The following is a 12,431-nucleotide window of genomic DNA, read 5'->3' as shown; positions in this document are numbered from 1 at the left end:
TTCAGGGAAGGGAAGACTTCAAGTAAAGAGATTTTTACATAAGTCCAGGTGAGAGATGATGTGGCTTGGACAAAGGTATTAGGAACAGATGTGAGACAGGTGCATGAGGTTAGGAAACCATGTCAAGGTAGAACTGAAGGTCTTGCTGATGGATTGGATGTGGGAATAGAGGCAAAGAGAGGAGCCAGGGGTGAGTTTTGGGCGTGAGCAGTGGGGGTGGAAGGTGGCACCATTTATGAAGATGGGAAAATGAGCAAGAAAAATGTCTGTGTGTGTGTATGTGAGAGAGAGAGAAAGAGAGAGAGAGGTGGTGGGGAGGGAGGGAGGGAAAGAGAGATGGAACATAAGAGAGAAGGGGAAGGGATACTCCTTGGACTGTGTTGTCCATGGTAAGTTTGAGGCACCTGTTATACATTCAAGTGGACATGGCACATAGGCCATCTGCAGTCTAGAGTGGATTGGAGGCCAGAAGACAAATGTTCGACAGTTGTGGGTACTTAAAGCATGGGAGAGAGGACCAGCAGAGAGACAAGAGCCTTCCCTGTGGTTCAGAGAACATACATAGAGAGGCCTTAAAAAGTGCACTGTCCTAAGGAAAGCCTGGGAAGAGATGGATGTGGTGTTCATTTATTCCATAAATATTTGTTACATGCTGTTTTAGAGGCTGGGGTTACATTAATGAATAAAACAAGAACACATCCCTGTCCTCATGGAGATTTTGTTCTCCTGAGGGGACATGTCAATAGACAAAGTGTAAACACATCTGGTGAGAAAGGCCATGAAGAAAAAGAAAGCAAACAGTAACAGGAGTGCTCAGAATGGGCAGCTTGATGGTGGTATTTAAATAGCATGGTCATTTTCACCTTCATACAAGTTAAAAATCATTACCTCTCCAACGGGTATTTGAATTTTAAACACATTTTTAGTCGAATAGATGGCTTTCTCCCCTATTAAAGAGACTCCATTAGAGGGCCTGCAGTAGGTAGAGTTATTTCTGAAGGAAGGATGCTGGCCCTCTGAAATCTCCCGTAGCCTTTGGAGTACGAGGCCTCCACACAATAGGATGGACCCTGCTTACTTCCCTGACTTCCTTCGTGCTGCCGTGTACCAGCCATATACTGGAGACTTTACTGCAGTCGTTCAGCTACAACCATAAGTGCAAATAGCTTTTCTTCTGCATTCATGACCTGGAGATGGTGTTTACTAAGTAAAGCAATCAGGGAACAAAATTTAATTCTTCCAGCTCTACATCCACATGCCCCTGAACAATAATTTGATTGTGGCTTTTTTTTTTTCACACAATGATTGTTTCCCTGTTGCAAAGGACCACCTGTCTGATCTTGTATTTAAATAGGAATGTATGAGATAATCATTCTTAAGCATTTTAGTTTCAGAATCAGTGAAGCAGTAGCCATTATCTGGAATAGGTTCGGATATGTCTTCAGCCCCACGACTTAAATTTTAAGGCCATTTTTAGCTTAATCCATACTGGAATAATTGAGATAATTTTGAGAGGCTTTGCTTATTAAGATATATAATACTGGAAATTATATTTTCTAATACAGTTAAAAATTTTACTTTCCAACATGAATCATAATATAATTTTTAAATCAGTGAATCGTATTTTCTGCATTACTAATCTTTTCAAAATATCTTTCCAGGAGCCAAATTTAGAAAGTATGTGGGCCATTCTGCACATGTCACAAACGTGCGCTGGTCCCATGACTTTCAGTGGGTATTGAGCACAGGAGGGGCAGACCACTCGGTTTTCCAGTGGAGATTCATTCCAGAAGGTGTCAGCAACGGTCTGCTGGAAACTGCACCCCAGGGTAAAACCATTTATAATCTTTCAAGCATTTTTTTTTTTTTGATCAATAAAAATTTCAGAGAACATTCTAACATCTCTCCTGGAGATAAAGAGTTAAAGCAATTTTTGAAAAATTCATTCCTATCATAAAATTTAAAATTAAAAGCAAAGACAAACTTGTGAGATACATGTGAGTTAGTTGAAGGTTGAAGGTTTACATGAGGAATTAGCCTTTGAGGATGTCAGGAACAAATCTATCTGAGCCTGCATAGGGCAACTATAACTGTGGTGGGTCTACTGTGTCAGACTGCAGGGGGACAGAGGGTCAGAGTGACCTGAAGATTTAGCTCCAGAATGAAGTTCAAAGAATGGTCCACAGTTGGGACCGATGTATTCCAGTTGAGTGGATGTGTAGTCTTTTTATTTACTGTCATGCCAGCGGGAGTAATCAGGTTATAAAATTTGAAACCATGTGAGAAAATGCTTTCATTGGGATGGTGTCTGCAGGGGTTTTGACCATGGCAGTAATGGCCACTTGGTGGATGTGGCACAAGGCTAAGAACTAAGTGGTTAGATTTCCTTTTGCTTCCGCCTTCATTTTGGTAAAGCCTTCCCCTGGCCTTTCCTTTTCTATCTCTTCCTCTCTCTCTGTGTGTCTCTCTCTGTCTCTTTGTCTCTGTCTCTTTGTCTCTGTCTCTGTCTCTCTCTCTCTCTCTCTCAGCCCCTTTTCAAAGCAAGATTTAAAACCCAAAGATCTGTTATGGAAGTATAGCAATGAGTTCCATCTGCTGGAGGGGGGTGAGGGGGTGGGAATTGTCCAGGTCTGTTAATGCTACTATAAGGGGGTGAGAGGGTATGCTGAACTTAACCAAAAGATGAAGGGGGGGGGGGGGGATGTTTTAAGAACCTACAATAAAGGAAAACTATGATACAGTGACTTTTTAAATTGACTTTGCTGGAAGAAAGAAAATATTTTAAATAAACTTATAAGCTAATTTGGGTCTCAGAACTTTTGCTTGTGTCTCACGGGTTGTGTTTCTGCAGAAGGTGGCACTGATTCTTACAGTGAAGAGTCTGATTCAGATTTATCTGACGTGCCGGAGTTGGACTCTGATATTGAGCAAGAAACTCAAATCAATTATGATCGCCAGGTCAGTAAGTAGAGGGCCTCCTAACAAATGCCTGACAGCCCAGAATGCCGATCTCACTGGATTTAGATGTTGCGCTATAAATGGCTGGTACTTGGGAAGAAGAGAGTCCAGACAAGAATAAGGAAAATTACCTACTTCTTGTCTTAAACACAGATTGAAAATAAGGCCTTTACCCATACACATTATTAAACTTTTTTTCTAGTGGAAGGTAGTATCAGATTTCTCAATTGACCCATGACAGAGTTTTCTGCCTCTCTAGCACCTAAAGCTTCTAAAATATTTTTTGCAGAAAAATGTGCAAGTAAGCTACAGGATTCTGCATTTTCTTAGCAGGTCATTAAAGCATACGTTTTCTGGGACGCCTGGGTGGCTCAGTTGGTTAGGCATCCCACTCTTGGTTTTGGCCCAGGTCATGATCACATGGTTCATGAGTTTGAACCTGATGTATGGCTCTGTGCACTGGTAGTGTGGAGCCTGCTTGGGATTCTCTCGCTCTCCCTCTCTCACTGCCCCTCTCTCATTCATGCATGTTCTCTCTCTCTCTCAAAATAAATTAATTAAAAAGAATTTTAAATTTCCAAGCATGTTTTCTTTACAGAATTGGTAGCCTTAAAGCCATGGTAGTTTCCAAGTGAGCTGGTTTCTCTCTTACGGAGACCATTATCCATTTAATTAAAGTCAAAACCCTAATACAATACATATGATCTCTCCAGTCTGAAATCACCTCCAGTAGAAAAGCTGCACAATTATAAGCAAATTGGGTCCTAGTTTTTTGAAGGTAGGCATTTCATTTTAGTGCTGAACAGTGAGTGTTAAGGAGAACATTCCTTCACAGGAATCTGGAGACTCTCACCTTTTTATGGTTGATAACTGAAGGGGTCCTATTTTCTTTCTTGTCATTTCACGAAAGTATGTGGAACAGATTCTGTCAGTGAACATGGAGTAAGATTTCGGGTTTTGGACATAGCACCTGTCAGTGCTGCCCGTGGAGACTTGCCGTAGGCCTGGAGCAGCTGCTGTGTATACGTGTCTGTACACGACCAGATCCTGCTCTTTGCATACACCAAATCCAACCCCACAATAGCCCTGAGATGTTAACTGCTTTGCCCGCATCCACCTCACCCAGAGTATTAAGATAAGAATGTGGATCTGGGCTTCTCTCCAAAGCGTACATTCTACATATTGCTTGGCTTCGCCTCTGCTTAGGCAATGAAACTTCCCAGATGATAATCATCACTCATTGACTTAGTATTTGAAAATTTAGAGGCAGTCCATCTGATGGTTTGGGTCAACTTCATGACTAAGTCAGCTTGACCGTGCATTGATACAATAAGTTGTGCAATAAAACTAAAGATGAGGATTAAAAGGAAATGAGTAATGTGGAAATATGCACACAGTAAACAATATTGTGTCCTGATATCCAGGGGGCATGAGATTTAAGCAAAGTGAACATAAAATTTAGGAAACAAAGAAAAGCAGTATCTTTAGTTGGGAATTTTTTTATTTAATAAAAAGGCATTAGTAAAAGAATGAAAAGAATTGACTATACTAAAATCCATGCCTAGGATTTATATATTCCCCCTGGTATCTTAGTTTCTGAAGCTTTCGTCTATATTACTTGGTTTACATTATTTTTTGTTCTTAAGTTACTTCTGAACAGGAAGTTTTATTCTGTTCTACAGATGGAGTCTTAGGTCCACAGAGTTTGAGACTTGTTGAAATAAGCAGTAGAAATGTCAAGACCAGAATTCAGTGTTCTTGAGGAGTTGATGAGCTGAAGAAAGCATGATGGTCTCAGACAGATAATTAACTTTAGATTTTATAGATTTAACTGTATCTGCAGTAGACAAAGCCGTAATGAGGTATCTTCTGACTTCCTTTTTTTTTCTAAGATTTTTTATTAAATCCCAAAGAGACTTTATTATGATAATATATCACTTTTCTAGCTACATAGCTTTATTAAATGAAATTTTTCTTATGAAGATGAGCAATTACTAATAGATTTTATTTCATTTTGAATGTGTTAAATTGATATCTCTTGATAGTAGAGCATAAATACATGGTAGAGAAATGGATTAATTTTTTATCTGCATTTAAATTAAATTGTAGGAAATGTTCTCTGAATCTGCAGCACATTTTAGGTCCTAGGTTAGACCAAGCTTTGCTTTAAATCTCAGAGTCTGATCTGTCAAGATGCATAAGATTGTGACTGAAGATAATTCCAGAGAGTGATCACCACGATTCATGAGGCCTGTGTTTTGCAAACGACTTGTCAAGAGATTTCTTACCTTAGAAAAAATTATAACAAAATAATTTATTTTTATTGATGATCTTATCAAGTAATTTATTTATCAGAGAATTAATACCATATTCTGAATATAAATTATATAAACTCAAAATCTTGAATCCTGGGGATTCATGTTTCAAGTTAGTTTTCTTCATTAGAAAGGAAAATGCAGTCTCATGTCTTATGTATTCAGTTTGGTTTATCTTCTTGAAGAAGCCACTCTGGTTTGTCTTTTCTATTATCTATTTTATATTATTTATTTCTACTGTAATCCTTTTTTTTATGTTTATTTTTTGAGAGACAGAGACAGAATGCGAGTCAGGGAGGGACAGAGAGAGGGAGACACAGAATCTGCAGCAAGCTCCAGGCTCTGAGCTATCAGCACAGAGCCCAACGTGGGGCTCGAACCCAGGAGCTGTGAGATCATGACCTGAGCCAAAGTCCACTGCTAAACCAGTTGAGCCACCCAGGCGCCCCTCTACTCTAATGTTTATTATTTCCTCCTTCTGGTAACTTTGGGCTTAGTGTATTCTTTTTCCAGTTCCTTAAGATAAGTTGTTCAGTTGTTTATCAGAGAGTTTTCTTTTTTCTTAATGTATGTGTATATAGCTGTACACTTTGCTTTTGCTGTATCCCACAAGGTTTGTTACCTTGTTTCCCTTTTCTTTTGTTTCCAGATAATTTTCTGTGCTCTTTTTTAGTTCTTCTCTGATCCATTGGTTGTTCAGAAGTGTGTGATTTAATTTCCACATACTTAAAAATTTTCCAGCTTTCTTTCTGTTACTGATTTCTACTTTCATACCGCAGTGGCCAGAAAACATGATACATGATAGTATTTCTTTTTGTTGAGACGTGTTTTGTGGCCTGACATATGATGCATCCTGAGAAGAATGTGTGTGCTGCTGCTGATGGATGGAATGTTCTGGTTATGTCTTCTAGGCTACTTGGTCTGCAGTGTTCTTCATCTGCTGTTTCCTTATTGATTCTTTGTCTGGATCATCTATCCATTGTTCAGAGTGACTCTTCCCACTATTAGACCATTGATGTTTATTTCTCCTTTTAGTTCTGCTAGTATGTGCTTTATATATTTTGGTGTTCTGATGTTGGGTGCATACTTAAACCTGTTATATCTTCTTGATGAACTTGACCCCTTTATCATTATATAATGACCTACTTTGTCTCTTGTGGCCATTTTTAGCTTCTCATGTTCTCAAAAACTTGATTTCCTACAGTTAAAGACCTCCTGAGAATGCCAGGATATTAATAATTTTGAAACCTGAAGAGTCTCAACTTAATGTTTCTGCTATGCTTTAAGGTTTACAAAGAAGATCTACCTCAGCTAAAGCAACAAAGTAAAGAGAAAAACCATGCAGTGCCCTTCCTCAAAAGAGAAAAGGCTCCTGAGGACAGCTTGAAACTCCAGTTCATACACGGGTGGGTGCCTGTCACTGGCCTTATGAGCAGACCAGTGGGGTCCCCTCTTCTTGATGCTGACCCACTTCAGACTGGCTCTTCTCTCCACTGTGTACTTACCTGAAGTTAACATTTTAACATGATTCTCTGTCCGGTATTCTCAGTTGATGTTCTGTGGCCATAACAATGTGTGTATCTATATGTTTCCTGCTTCACTGACTTCTGTGATGGGTATGTTTCTGTGGCCCATTGTTACCAAGCTCCATTGTCTTCCCCCATTTCTGCTCCCGTTATCCCCATTTCTCCTGCTCTATTTAGCTGGCTCCACCTTGGACAGTATTTTCTTTAAACAGTTTTGCTCATACATGCCCAAAATAATTTTGAATTTTGAAAATCACACACAACCTATCATGCTTGAGGTTGACATCTAAAATTTTTTGGGGGCACTTGGGTGGCTCAGTTGGTTGAGCATCCGACTTCAGCTCAGGTCATGATCTCACAGTTCATGAGTTTGAGCCCCACATTGGGCTCGGTGCTGACAGCTCAGAGCCTGGAGCCTGCTTCAGATTCTGTGTCTGCCTCTCCCTGGTTTGTGCTCTCTGTCCCTCTCCTTCAAAAATAAACATTAAAAAAAATTAATAAATAAGTTAAGTAAAATTTTTCGATGTAAGATTAAATGATTGTGAAGAAAATAATATCTAGTGTTTTATTAATACATCATTCATTTAATTGGGTCAATTGGAACCTAAATGTCATTGATAATTTGATTCCCACCATCATCAATTTAAAAAATACATGAACTCATATTTCTGTTCCACTTCTCCCATAAGATATTCCATGAATCTTGCACTATTGTAGTATTTTTATGCTTGAAAGCCTTTTGTTGACCACCCTATCAAACCTTCTGTAAGGGAAGAAATGTATATAAGTGCAGTTTAAATTTAATTCCCTGTGATCCTAAGTCTCTAACTTATGTTAGCTAGTGTGGTATCCACTAGCCACTTAAAGCCACTGAGTGGCTGAAATGTGGCTAATCTGAACGCACATGGATTGTATGCATAAAATGCACACTGGATTTTGAAGAATTAGCATGAAAACAAGAAAGTAATACATTTCATTAAATGTTTTATATTGATTGAATGATAATATTTCAGACATAATGGGTTAAATGTTCTTAAATTTCATCTGTCTTTACCTTTTTTTAATGTGACAATTAGAAAATTTTCACTTACCCACATAGTTTGATTAATATTTCTATTGAACATTGCGGCTTCGAGTGTTAACTTTCTTTTCTGGATTGAATTCTTATTACAACTATTAGCAGTACAAAGCTTATCAGACCAGCATAAATATAGCACAGTTTCTAATAAGTAGTTACTAAATGTAAAAAATTTTATTTGAAAAAGATTTTAATAAGATTTTTTCACTGAGTTCAGATATATGTACATTTATATTATTGCTAGATTGTGACAGTTTAGCATTGATTCTATTCCCATTTTTCATTTTTTCATAGTTATAGGCACAGAGAAAGTTTATTCACATGAGTAAGTAGAAGAGAATGGAAGCAATTTTATCTTAGCAACGTTACTCAATCTTTAAATTCTTGTTGCAATACAGACAGATCTATCTCATGATTGTGTTACATCACACAAAAATATAGTTTATTCTACCACCTGTCAGTTCAATTAAATCACTCTTCGATTTTGATAAAAGCAAAGAATTGGAAGTCACTTGACTTAACAGAAGAATTTCAGATCTAGTTGTTGGAATTATTCACTTTCAACATCCACACTTGGGTTTGTTTTGGTGTTCCTGGATGGTTCAATGCCCCAGGATAATACACCCCGCAATAAGACTCCAGGTGGACAAGAGGAATGACCTTCTAACAGGAAGGTGATTGAGAAAGCAGAGGTGACCACGGAAAACCTGCTCCCCATCGCACATGTATTCTCAGACAGGTCACTTGGAAGAAAGAGCACATATAGTAGCTGAGGATCTAGAAACAAATTCTGTTAAAATTACCTGCCCACACTGGACCTGTTAGGGATTTGCCACATGCCCTCAGAGGTCCTCGCACCCCTGTTGAAAATGACTGTCCTAGGCAGCTATGGAGATCCCTGGGGTTCTTCTTGTGCATGTCCATATCAACATGTTCGCTTTATCTCGTGACCTCTCCTGCTCTGTTCATTTGCCCTTCATTCAACTACTGTGCATGCCTTGTGCTTCAGCTACAGGGGCTACGACTGTAGAAACAATCTGTTCTACACACAAACTGGAGAGGTGGTCTATCACATTGCTGCAGTTGCTGTTGTGTACAACAGGCAGCAACACTCCCAGAGGCTGTACCTGGGGCACGATGATGACATTCTCAGCCTGACCATCCATCCAGTGAAAGACTACGTGGCCACCGGGCAGGTATGCAGCTCTCCTCTAAGATGGTGGCCTAGTCAGAGAGGATAACATTTTGAATCTGCTTTACATTCAAGAAATACTTGGTAGAAACAAACAAGAGGCAAGAAGCTGAAGATTCAGTGAATGCTGGGTCACTTCATGATGGCAGAAGAATTAACCAATACATTACAGCACTGTTGGGAAGGCTCTGAGGGATTTCATTCTGATGCGAAACAGGATTAGCTAAAACTGAAATAAGTTCCATGAATGTAGTCATAATATATTTTCCTTATCACTGTATATCCAGTACTTAGTATATCCTAGGTAATCAATAAATGTTTATTGAATGAACCGTCTTTGAGTACTAGTGTAACATCTAGTGAATAGTTATTTTTGTAAAAACTTAAAACTTAACGTGTGTACTTAATATACCACATTCTATACTGTAATTAGTGTGAGGTGGACCAGTGACAAACCAGTACACCAATAACCATTCCAGGGGTAACTGGGGCTCCAGACACCAGTGTAGGAGTTGGCTGGATTCTGCGTAGTTATGTGCATTGTTTTATGTCCCGTTTTCCCTTTTATAGTTATTAAACCCAACAAAGTTATTTTTTCCCTTACGATTAAGCGAGGAAAACCATTTTACTTTTAAAATGTTGTTGGGGATTAGTGTGAAAGAAGCTTGTATTCCCTCAAGAAGAATCCACCTTAACAACAGGTAGGCCATGAAACTGTTTCCTGGGAGGAAATTTCCTGGGAGGAAAGGTAGGGCCAGGCCTTCTTGGGATGAGTAAAATAATTGAGATGGGTGAAAGAACTCTGAGGATAGTGCCATAACAATGCACAGGTGACTTGCTTGACCAAGAAGTGGAATCTTATGCAGAATTGGAAAGGTAGGAGAGCGAAATCTAGAACTCCTACAGAAAGCATGGTGGATGTTTGAATTGGAGTTTTAAAATATCTCCACTGGGAACCATCCACCAAGTTAGGCTGGGCTGGCCCCCAGTATGATGCCAGAACAAGCTTGTTAGGCTCTCTGTACCTCAGTTGTATCATCTGGAAAATAATGGATTCAGACCAGATGATTTCCAACTGTCTCCCTGCTCTCCAAATGTGTGGATATCTGAGAAGCACTTGACCCTAAGGAACTCTCAGAATGACTAAGCCAGGCAGAGAAGGACAGATACCATATGTTTGCACGAATAGGTGTATTAGGAGGAAGTTAACGGAGGACCATGGGGGAGAAGAAAGGGGAAAAGAGTGGGGTAGAGGGAGGGAGGGAAACCATGAGAAACTCTTGAATGCTGAGAACAAACTGAGGGCTCATGGGGGTGGGGGAGAGGGGAAGGGGGGTGATGGGCATGGAGGAGGGCACTTGTGGGGATGAGCACAGGGTGTTATATGGAAACCAACTTGACAATAAACCATTTTAAAATAAATAAAGAGAAATTTAAAAATTTTAAAAAAGAATGACTAATCATTCTTGTTATAATTTATAAGTAGTTAATTATACTCATCCTGTTATTTAAGGTTGGAAGAGATGCTGCTATTCATGTGTGGGACACACAAACTCTAAAATGTTTGTCACTACTGAAAGGACAGCATCAGAGAGGAGTGTGTGCACTTGATTTTTCAGGTAAGCACCAGTTCTCCACTGCAGTCATTGATGCTTCTGCATTTACTTAGGGCTGGGTTTTGTTTCGGTTTTTGTTTTACAACCTTCTGTTTAGTTGAGTTCTGTTTGTTATAATAATGTAAGCTCTTTGTATGTTAGCTACCCAGTCTTAGACTGGAAATCCGATATGTGAATATCTCAAACACACACAAAAAAATATTTGGCCTTTCAGTTATACGTCTTTACCTGGTATTGTTCATTTCCTGTCTCCCAAGTCATTACCCAGAGCTCACACTGTGTTCTGCATTCGCTTGAGCAATTTGAGATCCAGAGCAGCTGTTGCTGCAGAAAATCTTCGTTGAAAATGCCTGAAAAAAAAAAAAAAAAAAAAGAAAGAAAATGCATGTCAGTGACTCAGAGCATCAGTTTCATCTCCCCAAAGAGGTGGAGCACAGCACTTGCAATTTAAAATATAAAGAACTGGAGGGAAGGCGGCAAATTCTCTGCAGAGAGCCACTTTAGAAACACATGTGTTTTGGAAATAAATTTCATATTTAAAAAATAGAACTGGATTTTCCATCTCCTTAATTTAAAATTTGAACATAGGGCTATTAGAATACTCACTGGTGAATGTAATTTTCTTTAGGGTGAGGCCATTTCTTTAAGTTAGAATGGAGAATAAGGGCCTGTAGAAGGTATTTTTACCTAGAGTTTTTAAGCCCAATTGTAGAAGTTAGATCAATAGAAAAATTATAAACTTTTTACCGAAAACTGATTCTATAATTTCTTTCTTTCTAAATCCCGTTCAGAAGTTTAGTATGTGCAGTGTGTGTAATGGTAGTCATTAAATTCCATGACTCCACAACCCCATTCTCTTTTCTACATCCCTCACTCTCTACTCTCCTTGCTCAAGCCCAAAGTCCCTCTCATCTCTGCCATATTGGTCTCTGATTCCATTCCCACGTTCTCTAGTCCATCGTACCCAGACTGTAGTCTTCTGGAAGCACAGTCACATTGCCACCCTGTGGACTCAGCTCAGTTGACTGACTCAGGGCAGGGCCCTTGGTTGGACATTCATGACCTTCCATGATCTGGCCTCAGCCTTCCTTTGCAGTGTTTGTACCCACTTACCCATTCATGCTCCTTTACATCTCCCTAAATGCGGGACTGTCCTCCTTTCTGCCTGTGTCCCTTTGTTCATGTTGCTGCCATGTGTCTGTTCAAGCCCTACCACCCTTTAAGACCAAGCTGAAAGTTTCTCCTACAACCTTTCAGGGAGAAAGAACCCATCCTTTCTTCTACATCTCTTACCCCATGGTTGTCATTGCTCTCGTGCTGTCTGTTAGAGTCCATGTGGTATAGTAGCTGTCTGCGTTAATGTTTCTCATACAAGAAGCTACTTGGACAGCAGAGCCCAGCTCTCTCTTCCCCACTGCACATATTGTACCGCTCTAGACACACAAGCTTTTCCAAAAATGTAAAGGAATGAACGAGGCTTTGCTTAATGTACTTTGTCTTGCCTTTCACTATTACTACTAGAACTTGACATTGTAAACTGTGTTTGGGTGAAAATTAGCTTTATTTTTTCACCTATAATAATATGGAACAGTTTGGGGCAATTTTTTTGTGACACGCACATCCTCACATACTGTAAACTACTATAGAAATCTGAATTGTTACGTTATTATTAGGAGTTACTCAGTACTTTCTGTGGTTATTGAACTAGTAAAACTTAAGGCCTAAGAGTTTCTTCACCACACTGGC

The 12,431-nt window shown here is 39.3% G+C and overlaps 1 protein-coding gene across 1 annotated transcript in view; it reads left to right on the top strand.

Moving 5' to 3' along the window:
- Positions 1-12,431, top strand: part of EML6 (EMAP like 6) — a 159,377-nt gene that overhangs the window by 53,237 nt on the left and 93,709 nt on the right. Inside the window, exons 11-15 of the mRNA XM_039249179.1 lie at positions 1,662-1,829; positions 2,852-2,958; positions 6,561-6,679; positions 8,887-9,073; positions 10,583-10,688. Of these exons, the coding sequence (XP_039105110.1) occupies positions 1,662-1,829; positions 2,852-2,958; positions 6,561-6,679; positions 8,887-9,073; positions 10,583-10,688 (687 nt within the window). The remainder of the gene's footprint in view (positions 1-1,661; positions 1,830-2,851; positions 2,959-6,560; positions 6,680-8,886; positions 9,074-10,582; positions 10,689-12,431) is intronic.

This window comes from Hyaena hyaena, unplaced genomic scaffold, assembly GCF_003009895.1.
Source record: "Hyaena hyaena isolate Hyena2069 unplaced genomic scaffold, ASM300989v1 scaffold_332, whole genome shotgun sequence".
Taxonomy (NCBI): domain Eukaryota; kingdom Metazoa; phylum Chordata; class Mammalia; order Carnivora; family Hyaenidae; genus Hyaena; species Hyaena hyaena.
The sequence above is the reverse complement of the archived record's forward strand: the minus strand, read 5'-3'. Positions and strand labels throughout refer to the sequence as shown.